Here is an 11,884-nt window from a genome sequence, read left to right on the forward strand (position 1 = left end):
GGGTCGAATATTTCCACAAATGACATGCAGGTGTCTCATGATATATTTTTCAGCTCGCAAGTAACGTTCCGAGCCCTGATGATCTGAATTTCGGTAATTTCTGTCCCTCCTTTCAGGTAACGGATGCTTATTTTCGACTCCTGATCTGTCGGCACGATATCTCCCTGGGGGTTCCAGAGCGGAGCTTGGTAGTCATTCGGCAGAGAGCAAGATAGTAGAAAGAAGTTCAGCAACTTGGCGGTATGAGCTTTGCGTCTTCGATCATTGCTTGGTTCGCTGACGCATGGGCGTTTTTCGGTCGCGCATCTCGTGCATGGGGTCGTGCCAGAGCACTTTATTGGGTCAGCTCGCTCGCCAAATGCAGGAATGATGTTTCTGACCTTGGCCCTTTCCTTCTGACACTCCGTGCAGGCAAGAGACACGTTGCGTCGCTTGCTTGTCGTTGGGACGGCTTCGAGATGTTGCATGTTGCTCCTTTCATTTTACATGGGTAGGATCTTGCGCAAGTAGCTGACAGAATATGGTGGTGATTCGATCAATGGTGCCTAGCAAGTGTTTAGTATAGTGGGATTCTTCATGCTTGGTAACATTATATTGAAGCAGCCAAATAGGCTCTCAAGATCAATCCACAAGCTGGAATGAGTCTGGCTCTGTGTACTGTGTCATGTTTCTAGCAGAGAGCTTCTTACCAAGAACAATTTCTAGTGTAGCTAGATGCATCGCCCCATATCCGCCTAGCAAATCTTATTGTCATATTGGGGCTTCTCAACTCAACCTAGCCTTGTTCCTCTAAGCCTTGTCAAGGTATAGACACCGTAGAACGAATTTAGGCCTCCTTTAGGTTTTAGATTGAACGTAAGGTAAAACAGTCGGTAATGTTTCGTATTCCTATTCTATCAAATGTAAATATGTAATATTTCTTAGCGCAGTTAATTGCCATTGGGCAGGCAGCTAGCCCCAGGGGTGTCACCGCATATTTTTCCGTCGGGCGACAATTGAAATTGATAACATTGCGTGGTAGTACTCCCGGACTATAGCATACCACTGTTATTCAATGGCACACGCTACAGTGTCGACATGAAAAATATCCTCCGGGGTTCTCCCTACATCATGCAGATGCCATCACAGTCCGCGGGTACACGTAGATTACTTGAAGTCGGCCTGAATGGATCTATTTCATTGACACACTGGCAATACTGTGCGATAATACCAAAATAATTGTATTAAACCATCATACAGAGCTTGGAAAAGTCAATAGAGATAAAGCAATGTCAATGAGCAGCAGTCAAGGCCCATTGAACTTTTTAGGTTCATTCCATACTTGAAATCATAGCAATGAAGAAGGCATATGCAGTGTTTCCACAGCTTTTCCCTCGGGCTGTAAAGGAAAACTAGACCAACAGTCCCGCCAGTCGCCTTTCCCGGGCACTGGTGGCCAGATCTTACGAGGAAGTTGGGAAATCTCTTCACAGAGATGATAATAATCATTCTGTGCCCAACCGTCGCCTTCTCGTTCTACCTCCCATAACCTCTTTCCAATCTCCTCTATGTATGGTGATTCGGGATTCTGGAAATTGTATCGAGTAATCAGATATGAGTGTGTCAAGTACTTCAGTAGACACTCTTCTCCCCAGCTGAACTCATGTGCGAATGGGAAAATACGAAGGTATTGAAGACAGGGAGCCTCAATATTGACCAAGTGCCAGATCCCAAGAGCCAGCTTCTCATCCGTAGCCGCATTCATGAAAGTTTTTAAGTGGAGTTCGACTTCTTGTGTGTCATTACAGGGTCCTCGTCTATCCATTCTCCTGTCGAAGTTAAGGCCCAGAAAAAGGCTGCGAAGCTTCGAGAATCTTCCGAAAGCTTTGTAAATATCACATTCACTCTGGTTTCCCAACGACCTTGGGACTTCGAGGCGTAGCTCTTCTAAATTTGGACAATCAAGTGCCAGTCGGTCAATATCAGAAGCCTTGGGCTCGGCATGCTTAGGATGATGGCCAAGATAAGGAAAATGTAAGATAAGTCCTTTTAATGATACACCATGGTGTTTGACTATCTGATGTAAACCCTCCACCCAGGGAAAATAATGAAGAGAAAGATATTTCACTGGATGAAATGCTCGTATTGCAGTGGCGAACTTGATATAGCCTTCGTCATGGGTTGACTTTACACGTATCTGGATCAAGAGTTTTTCAAGGCTGGGCAATAGCTGACCAACTTTCGCTAGATTCTCTGGATCATCAGAGAAAAGCTCGAGGGTGTGAAGATTAGAAAGACTACCAGTAGCGGCGAACTTGAAAATAATACCTTCGCCGAGTCCACGTCCAAGGATTCTGAGTGATTCCAATTGTGAGGTTTGTTTAGAAGGATGAGCAACAACAAAATCGTGCCATTTCTCCTTAAGCTTGCCAAGGGGGAATTCTAATACATCAAAATGATGATCTAGAGAAAGATGCTTCAGCCCCGGAGATGTAACGATATAAGACAGCACCTCTTCCAGGTTTTCATATGGAGTCGAATCATTCTGCATGAATCCCACATTGAGCTGGTGAAGAGCCGGTAGTTGAAGAATATCAATATCAAAGTCTAAGTTGTGTTCGTAGATCGTGTAGACGTACTCATAGTAGTCTTCAGCCCATGCTTGATATTCTGAATCAAGGATGCTGAATTCTACTACCTGATTCCCAGGAATCATCACCCTACAATTCGGGTGGTGATGCAATATAGCTTGCTTCAAGCCACTTGTGAAATTGGTTTCCATGACAAAATGAAGCTGATCGAGATGTTCCAGGCAGGCTATTAGATACTCGACAGGAGCCCAGCTACCATACCAACACAGCCGGTCATAAAGTCGGTCAAAATAGAAATCCGGACACGGACGACAAGCTGTCATCCAATGTCCCAGAAAGCTTTCCCTCGTGGCTGCTTGCGTCGCGGCATTGATTCTAAAATTGATGGCCCAGGGCTCTAACTGCCATTGGAGATTTTTTTCTCTGACTCCAAGACATGGATATATTCGAATTCCCACGATGTACAATCTCCGAGTGTATTTCCTAAAGCGGCGTCCTTGGGGGCTCTCAGGCTCTGTCACCTCCGAGACGGCGGCCTGCAAGCTTTTCTCATCCCAAAATTTGATAGTGAGGTCTTGATAGAGAATTGGAACTGCCACTTGATAGAAGAAACGGTTGACTTGGCTCAGAGATGATAGATCTGTATGCGGGCCATATGGAGACTCAGCCTCGTGGAGCTATTATTCACTGGCATTAGCATCTCAGTATACCAAGAAGTAAAAGGTTTTTCAAATTTGAAATTCTAATGCTGGAGTGGGTTATAGGGACGTACATAGAGGCATATTTCGTTCAATATTTCATATGGAATACGATTCATTGTTTTGATTTTCTTTCGAGCTTAGATGTCAACATCTAGAGCTCAAGAAGATAGAATATGTCAAAAGTATGATAATGAACAGGAGACCGAATTTCGAATAAGATATATGTCTTGTACTAAATATATAGAAAGTGCAAAAGAAAAAAAGAAAGAGCGAAGAAGAAAGAGAAAATGAACTATCCTCCTTCCTGGGAATGTGTCAAGTTTGGAAGCACCCGCCCATCTTGCTCTTTGAGGTACCGCCGTGCGTCACTATCACGCCCCAAAATAGGCTAGTAGCTGTTAAAGAAGCGTTAAAATTAAACAGTTCCCTACAAACATCTACCTAGTATCGCTTATCTGTTTTGCAAGATCAAAGGAAGCACGGTAGAAATTGGTGAGTTATAAAAGGAGGGTAATGACTGGTGCACACATCTACAGTAACACAGCCAAACATGCCCTATATCTTTTCATAAAGCCCGAGATATGAGATAGTAACATAGAGATACATAGATACAAACAATCATAGGAAAGGGCAGATAGCCAGGACAGGTGAAGGTAGCAATGTACTCAGTACTGCACGCCCTAGAACCCAAATCAAATCGTGACACATAGCAAAGTCCACATCCCACATAAGCCAATAAGGTTTTGTACAGAGAAATGTCAAAAGAAGAGACAGTGGAAAGAACCAAAATCTTGGGTATCCCACATGTCTTGGACTTGACTGTTACATAACAGTTCGTTAATAGTTCAAAAAATAGGGATGTGATATCGCAGATGGGTATACAACGGGATATGAAATGCAAAGAGACAGCAATGGCTCATTAGTAAGACCTTGCTTTTGCTTTGGAGGCCTCAGTACGGAAAAGGGGAAAGGAAAAAAAGGGAATAATAGTAATAAAGGGGTGAAGAAGCCGTCATAAGAATGCAAATCGCTCTATCGCTAAAGAGATGGGAGTGGGGATGCTTCCAAAAAATCAAGCCGTAAACTGTCGTTTAAATTTTACTGGCCGGAGCTCAGGTTGAGCATCATGGTCCAGAAGGCGTAAAGAGGGGTTGGCCTTGGTTGAGATCCGAGCAGTCTCATTGCTCGGGGGTGTAGTGTCTGGATCATCACTATCTTCGTTGGGCACGTACTTGACGGTTGCACTGATAGATTCCGAATGATAAAGGGAGCTGAGTGGCATGGGATATTTAATCACACCCCGAACAATCAGCTCAAAGGGATGCTGAAGTACTCGCTCCCAGCGTTCGGTGCCGCCTTCTTCCGTCTTGTTGCCGGGTCGACCAAGTCGAATCTGGGCCTTGGACGTAAATGGCTCTTTACCCCACGGAGCTGCAGGGAATGAGAGAGGCGAATCGAATCGAAAGACTCTCCCAAGTAGCATGGTTTGGGCATCACCCTCCGGATCAGAGATAGGATCAGTGCCTTCATCGACGCCATCATTGGTATGAGGACCTGAAGAATGACCAGACATGGCTGCCTTGACGCAATCCATATTCCCAAGACATCGGACAACGCGAGACAACTCCCAGCGGCGACGGCTCTGCTTCACTCGAGGGAAACCATCAAGTTCGTCATCCCGGTGCTCGCGCCACAACTTGTCGGTCCCCACGAATCGACTTTTAGCAAAGATATTGAGATCAGTATCGTCTATTGTGACCGGGAATATATTCGGATTGATGGCAGACACATTGAGATCCAGCATAATCTCTTGCTCCGAGGCAAGTACATTCTCGATAGCAATGACCTGGACGTCCAAGAGTGTTTTGCTAGCGGCGATGAAAAAGGAAACTGCACCACCAGCAATAATGAGTAGCAACAAGAGAATAATAGTGCACGAGCCATAACGTGAAAAACATCCACGTTGCTGTTGAGTAATATATTCGATCTGTCGCGATGTGCCACCAGGACGTCGGATAATGCGATCGCCGCGACTGCTTCGCGGTGGACGGGAAACCAAAGGAGTCCTTTCATCATCAGCGCCTTCGGCGTCAAAGTCGTATCCGTAAATATCGCCCGCTTTCTTAGATCCATTGATACTTCTATAGTTCGGCGATGAGCGAGTATTAGAGTTTCGCGAATGTCGATGCCCGCTGATGAAATGCCTAGGCGACTTTTGGCCTTGACCTTGAGGGAAAAGTCCATCATTGTCCATAATAGATGGCGGTCGTGTACGAGGTCCAATATGATGGTATCCTCGCCCGGGCGTAATAGTTCCACTGCCATCAACCCTCGAAACGCTGCGACTATCAGAATCAACAGATTCACCATCCAGATGGGAATTATTTGTGAACTTCATGCTGCGTTTGATAGTCACGCTATGGTTACCGTCTCGCATGGGTAAACGCGCGCGACCGGCTAGCTGATCAACTTGGCTTGCCATTGAGGTGGCACTGGGTGTACGAGAGTGATATCTGCGTGGAGGATAATCAATGGGGTTCGACTCATAAACAAATGTCTCATCGGAGTCCGACACATCGGCTTCGTCCACGGCGCTCGCTACCTTGGCTTCAAATATATCTGCTTTGCTCGAAGTAGGCCCAGTCGGAAGAGCGTTAGGTCTTCGCTTTTTCTTGGGAGGATTGCCGCGAGACACGGGCGCCGCCCTGACTGTATCAGTAGACCTTTTATTTTTAAGAGTGCCTTGTTCAACACCACGGCTAGCGTGTCCACGCTCGCCAGCTCCGACCCCTAAAGACACTTGTGGGATAGAGCTAACAGTCTCGGTCTCCACAATCATGTTGCGCACTGAGCCATCAGCAGGCTTCCCACGTGCACCTGCACTGAGTGAAGTAGATGATCGTTGCGGCATCAGAGTCTTGGGGGTCTTAGTTCCTCCCGTAGCTTGAGACCGACCTTCCTCTGCTGCTTCAGAGCTTCGATTCTCACCGCTATCACTTCCACTCTCGGCATTTTGTTTCTTTTTTGCGGCTCGAGGCGTCGGGTCTTCATCGATTGTGTGTAACCTAGCGTCATCCGGAGTGACGGGTTTGAGGGCCGTATCACTGGAAGGAGTTGAGGGATTACTGGCCATTTCTTGGACCGTTTCCAGGGAGGGCCCTTGTCCGCTGACACCCCTTGCGACGGGCCGAGGTGTGCTTCGATCGACTGTCCCATGCTCTTCTTCGGAAGGTGGCAAAGGTATTCTTTTTTGTGAGGTATTCGGGGGAGTCGAGTCTTGATCCGTACGGCGATTTGCCGACCATGGTGGCATGTTCTTTTCTGGACTAAGGACATTGGCCGGAGGATCGGGGGCAGGAGGAGGAGGTGAGAAGAAGGGTGTATTGTTTGACTGTGTCGATCCGCGCTGGCCAGATGGCGAGGTGTGCACAGGTATACCAGATGAATGGCTGTTGGAGAATGATCGGACCGGACTGGCTCGGTCTTGGCTACTTCGGCGGGATTGAGAATGCACTCGACTAGTCGAGGTGTTCATAGAGCGCGTAGAGTATCGGACGGGGGATGATTCGCGGGAGGATACGGCAGAGTTCGTTGTAGAGGTCGAGGAGGAAACGGGTATACTAGGGACGAGCTTAGGCACCTGGGACATGGCCTGGCCCTGGGATTTGGCGGTTGGGGTTGACATGTCTGGCGTGATGTCTTCTTTGACCGATCGAGGCGCGGGTTCCGAAGGCGCGTCTACATCTTTGGCCCCCCTGGTTTGACCGGAGTCACCGTTGAAGTAAGGCGGCCTCTCGGACTCCGCAGGCATGGTCGCTATCGAGTCAGAGTGGGCTGACACGATGCAGACAAGTCAGGAGACCCAAGAGGGAGCCGGGCAAGTTGGGCAGAAATGAAAGACCCGAAAAGGGCAATGAAAAAGCAAGGTGCTGCAGCAGGTAGAAAGGCTCGACGGTGAAAGTGATGACTTGTTGGCAATGGGTCAAGAGCGAATAAGAGATCGCCGCGGTGTACAAGGGAGAATGTTGTGCAAAGGTACGGGATCCTGTTACACGAGTGACGATGTCGCAAAGTAATAGCCGATGTCCACATGCCATCGAGACAGGAATAGGGTGTGTAATGTTGTGAATCTCCAAGGAACGACCCCGGTTAAGAATTTGATTGCACCAAGGGCAAGGGCGAGGGTTGGGGGAGTTCAGTGTGGGTAGTGGGTACAGACTATTTCGCCTGTATGGGGAACGGACGGAGTGGTGAAGTGGGTTTTTGGATTAGGAAGGTCGAGCATAAACGATCGGAAGATCATGAAACGGCATGCTTTGTTTCCCGGGGCCAGAAGCCAGACAAAAACAAGAACGTCTAGAACAAGGTGGTTCCGACAGATGACGGACGTTGGTTGGCGGATTTATTTGGGGGCTGACGGGGGCCGCCGATCCGGTTCAACGTTGGCCTTGTCTTCCTTGTGTTGGAATGAGAGACGATGTGGCGTCCAACCGTTGCCGAATGCGCCTGCAGAGATGTCGGTGACCAAGACCTCGGGTAGAAGTCAAGAAAAACAGTGTCGTGGCTAACGAAGTGGAGGGATTCAGGGCCGGGCCCGTTATGAGACCAATGATCGTGGCCCACGTCAGGTTCTGAAGGGGCACTTGCACCGCAGGGGACCACGCGGATGGGTCTAGAAGGGATATGCAGTCCAGGAATCCACTTTGGAATGGAAGCTGACTGCAAGTAATAGAATCAGGGAGAGTTTAATGGGGGGAAAGAAGAAAGACGAAAGAGGAGATCAAGGGAAGAGAGCGAGAGAGAGAAAGATGGGTAGTTGATATGGAAGACCAAGACCAAGACCGTTGAGAGATTCAAGATGCAGAATCTGGGGCAGAAAAACCGAGACGAGATGATGACGCGCCAAAGGTAATAAATGTAATTAGTTGTTGCTCAAACCGGGCAGTTTCCAGCCACTTATTGCGTTGACTTTGTTTATGCCTGATTTTGGCCTTAAATACAACGGTAATAATAATACACCGTATGATGAAGTCATCGCTCCCAAATACAAGGACAGCTGCACACCATGTTTATTATATGGAGACTGAAATGTTGCAAATTCTATGATGGAGGGTATATGTGTTCCCAGACACACCAAATCCAGAATAAAGTACAAGTCCAAAAATAGGGGAATAACAAAGAAAGTGAAAAAGACAAAATCCCAACAAGCTTTGACCCGTATATCGTCATCAATTCAACGCCATCGCATACTCTGAATCACACCATGTATCAAGCCAGAGAAATAAATAAAAAATAGGGGAGAAGAGATAGAAAGTAAATGTAGAGAAACCATGTTACAAAGAATCCAAAAGCGAAAAGTCCCACCGGAAGAGGCTAACAGCAGCCAAGGGTATCTATAGTCGAGGGAATGGAGATGGGGCTATGATGAAAAAGAGTCCCCCATCTACACAATCTTATATACTCGTTTTGCGATAATGAAAGAGACAAAGGCAAATATAAACAAGCCCAGAGTAACTAGATGATGTCAGAAAGCCTCAATCAGATATAACAGAGAAAAGAAGAAACTTACTGGACCAGAACCAATAGAGATTGTCGATGTCCTGACCCGGCACTTTGACGTTCATTCCCCACATACCACAAATAATATTCATGGGGAGAACGATAGTACCGAGCACTGTCAATTTTCCTAGGACATCAGCAGTCTGCTCCTGCCGCTCATTCATCAGAATGTTGATTTGTGCCAAATAATTCGAATGTGCCCGAGAAAGAATCCTGTAAAACGATGTTAGTGACCGACTCCCAATTGAACATCACCCAGGCTATAGCCAGGGGCAGTGGCAAGAGATGAACTAACGTTTCATAATGAGTCAAATTACCCGTCATAGTCATAATATGATCTTGAATATCGCCCAAATAAAGACCAATTTCAGATTTCGGCGCAACTTCCCACTGTTCGTTGCAACGCTTAGCAAATCCTTTGACCACATCGGCTTTGTTGCTTAGAAGTCGGTATAATCCCATGACCTTCTTGCGACACACACCAACACGCCGCAGCATTTCACCGGGTGCAAAAGAGGGAAGTACGCTATCACCCGAAGATGCTTCTTTGCTGGACGAGTGCATCTGCATGATCATTTCGTCAATCTCGTCAACTTCGTCCTCAATGGCCTGGATAAGTGGACCAAACACGTCGGTAATATCGTCAATCAAGGCGTAAGAGATCCAGTCAGAGCTAAGAATCAAGTAGTCCATAAGCTGGCGAATACGCCGTCGTACATTGGCTGGATGTGGTGTCTGTGAAAAATGGAACGATATGATTCCATCACGGAACACAACCACGTACATGTTGACAGGCTCAAGGTAGTCCTCGCTATTCCTATCCTGCTCGAAAGTACGGTAATTGACAAAATAGTAACTGCGAAACAGTTCTACTTTCTCTCTCGCTTCCTGCATCATGATATCCTCGGCAGTCAGCGCATGGATGCCAAATGTCTTTGCAATCACGCGCATCTCTGCGTCTGTTGGAGAAAGCACATCTAGCCAAAACGTTGGTCGAGGGCCATACCGCTTGGGCTTTGGCGGAATATTGGAAGCAGATGGTGAGACTTCTCGAGCGGATTCAGGTCGCCCTTCACTAATGACAGATAGCCGCTGTGGATGCCCATTGGTAGTAGAAGGTAGAGCAGTATCTTGCCCATCCTTGAGGGGATTCGGCACTGCGGGTGGCGGATTTCCATTGGGTGCATTCTCCTGAACAGAATGATTGGCATCATCTTCTTCTTCGTCGGATGATGAATCCTCTAGCTCTGGAGGCTCTGGGATAAATAGCTCACGGAAACTACTGCCTGGTTGCACAAGCTCAGAGATGGTCTGGGCGTGGATGGTGCTTTGGAATTCTTCATTGAAGTAGGTGAAACGATAAGGGGCTTCGTCTTCTTCACGGCGCCACAACTTATATTGGGGTCGAAGCCGACCTTCAACAAGCATCGGCTCATTGATTTTTTTGACTCGAAGGTCCCCATTGCGACTTTCTTTCTCCTCTCGACTCCACTCCTCCAAGACCGATAAATCGGGCCAGCGTCGATGTCTGCGTCGCCGCCTTTCACCAGACTCGTCTCGCGGCAATTGAGACCCTTCATCTCCCATTTCTGACCCTCCTTGGGGTAGGCAAACATCCTCAAGGGGATTGGGAACAGTGTGTCGCCGAGGAACAAATCCCCGGGTTGGTGATTGTCCAGAACGAATGGATGAAGGCGCCGAATGCTGATGTGGCATACCTTCAATGTTGATAACTGCATCATTCATCCAATTGTATGAGTCTCTGCGAGCCTCTGGACCTTGCGTCGTAAAATCAAACTCTACGCCAGTCATCATTGCATCGTCGTAATTCATCTCCGGGCCCAGCTTTGGGGTGCCGGGCATCGATGGAGGGTTGTTCACATCAAACTCTCGGTCTTGGTCTGGAAAATACGACGTGCTGTGGCCGGGTGAGCATTGTGACGAGGGTGTCTGGGCAGATGTTCGCCGGGGTCGAAAAGAAAGCGGGCTTGTACGAGTATCTCCGACGTAGCGGGTTCGAGCCGATGTAGTGCCTGGTGTCGTTCGTCGCATCAAGGGTGTCCGATCGGTGGGTTCATTTCCATCGCTGTCATCGTCTTGATATTGTTGAGGCCATCCTCCCCCAGGACTGTTTCGAGCTCGTGCGTCGGGCCCCCGGAAGGCAGAAAGCAGAGAACTAGGGCGGAATGTTGAAGTTTGGCGGCTGTCACGGCGCGGCCGCATCATAGGTTGGTCTCTGTGATGAAGGAGAGCCAGCGATTAGCAAGATTCACGAAATGGGGGGAAGAATCCACCCAAGGGAGATACCCCTCAGCTTCCACGGAACGAAATAGAGGAACAAGAGCAAAAATAAGCCAGTCGCCTTACCTATGATCAAGCAGAGCATCACTCTCCAAGCTCGTATTACTCAAATTGTTGCCCAATTTAAAAAATGACTGATCGTCCTTCGAGGTTGGCCGATCGCCGTCCATTGACTCTCTAAGCCCATCAGCTGCCGAGGAGCTTACCGGTCGTTCATGTGTTGTTTCAGAGGCAGGTGGTAGGAACGATTGTTTGCGATTCTTAGGCTTGCGTCGGCGGTTCTTGCGCTTACTGGCCTTGGATTTGCCAGCAGCATGATTATCAGGCGCGGGGGTTTGAAGGCGGGCCCCGGAGGACGTGGCCGAAGCCTGATCTTGGCCCGCACCGCCCATTGGACCCTTCCCAGTTTTGTTATCAGTGGAAAGTGGATAGTCGGTTTGCTGGGGGCGTAATCTAGGGCCAGGAGAGGAAGAGGAGGATTGTGTTAGTCGAAGATCCCCTAAACCTGGCGTCGGCGTAAGAGGAGGGTCCATGGCTGCGGCTTATATTACGCCAGTCCAATCGTTGCTCGGATTGATGAGCTTTGGCCGTCGGCAGCTCAGAGAAGGGGTTGAATAAAGTCCGCTGATCGCACAAGCCGACCGAGTTAAATTGGAGGTAACTATGTCGGCGATAGAAACCCTTTGAGATACCCCTAGTAGCTCCAGTCTTTGAATCCCATGCGACCAGGCCCACAAGACGATATCATGACAA

At 48.1% G+C, this 11,884-nt stretch overlaps 3 protein-coding genes across 3 annotated transcripts; all 3 read right to left on the reverse strand.

The window, feature by feature from the left end:
* Window positions 1–1,327: 1,327 nt before the first annotated feature.
* Window positions 1,328–2,761, reverse strand: N7478_002726 (uncharacterized protein; the record flags this gene model as incomplete). The annotated part of the gene is made up of 1 exon (XM_056918940.1): window positions 1,328–2,761. The coding sequence occupies one exon, from the start codon at window positions 2,759–2,761 to the stop codon at window positions 1,328–1,330; it is 1,434 nt and encodes a 477-aa protein (XP_056782098.1).
* Window positions 2,762–4,343: 1,582 nt separating this feature from the next.
* On the reverse strand, window positions 4,344–7,082 carry N7478_002727 (putative phospholipid metabolism enzyme regulator; the record flags this gene model as incomplete). Its single annotated transcript, XM_056918941.1, has 1 exon — window positions 4,344–7,082. The coding sequence occupies one exon, from the start codon at window positions 7,080–7,082 to the stop codon at window positions 4,344–4,346; it is 2,739 nt and encodes a 912-aa protein (XP_056782099.1).
* A 1,632-nt stretch (window positions 7,083–8,714) lies between these two features.
* Window positions 8,715–11,664, reverse strand: N7478_002728 (magnesium transporter CorA family protein; the record flags this gene model as incomplete). The annotated part of the gene is made up of 4 exons (XM_056918942.1): window positions 8,715–8,785; window positions 8,841–9,043; window positions 9,126–11,066; window positions 11,198–11,664. The coding sequence occupies 4 exons, from the start codon at window positions 11,662–11,664 to the stop codon at window positions 8,715–8,717; spliced, it is 2,682 nt and encodes an 893-aa protein (XP_056782100.1).
* Between the last annotated feature and the right edge of the window lie 220 nt (window positions 11,665–11,884).

Source organism: Penicillium angulare (assembly GCF_028827245.1).
Source record: "Penicillium angulare strain IBT 27051 chromosome Unknown utg000003l_segment0_segment0, whole genome shotgun sequence".
Lineage (NCBI taxonomy): Eukaryota > Fungi > Ascomycota > Eurotiomycetes > Eurotiales > Aspergillaceae > Penicillium > Penicillium angulare.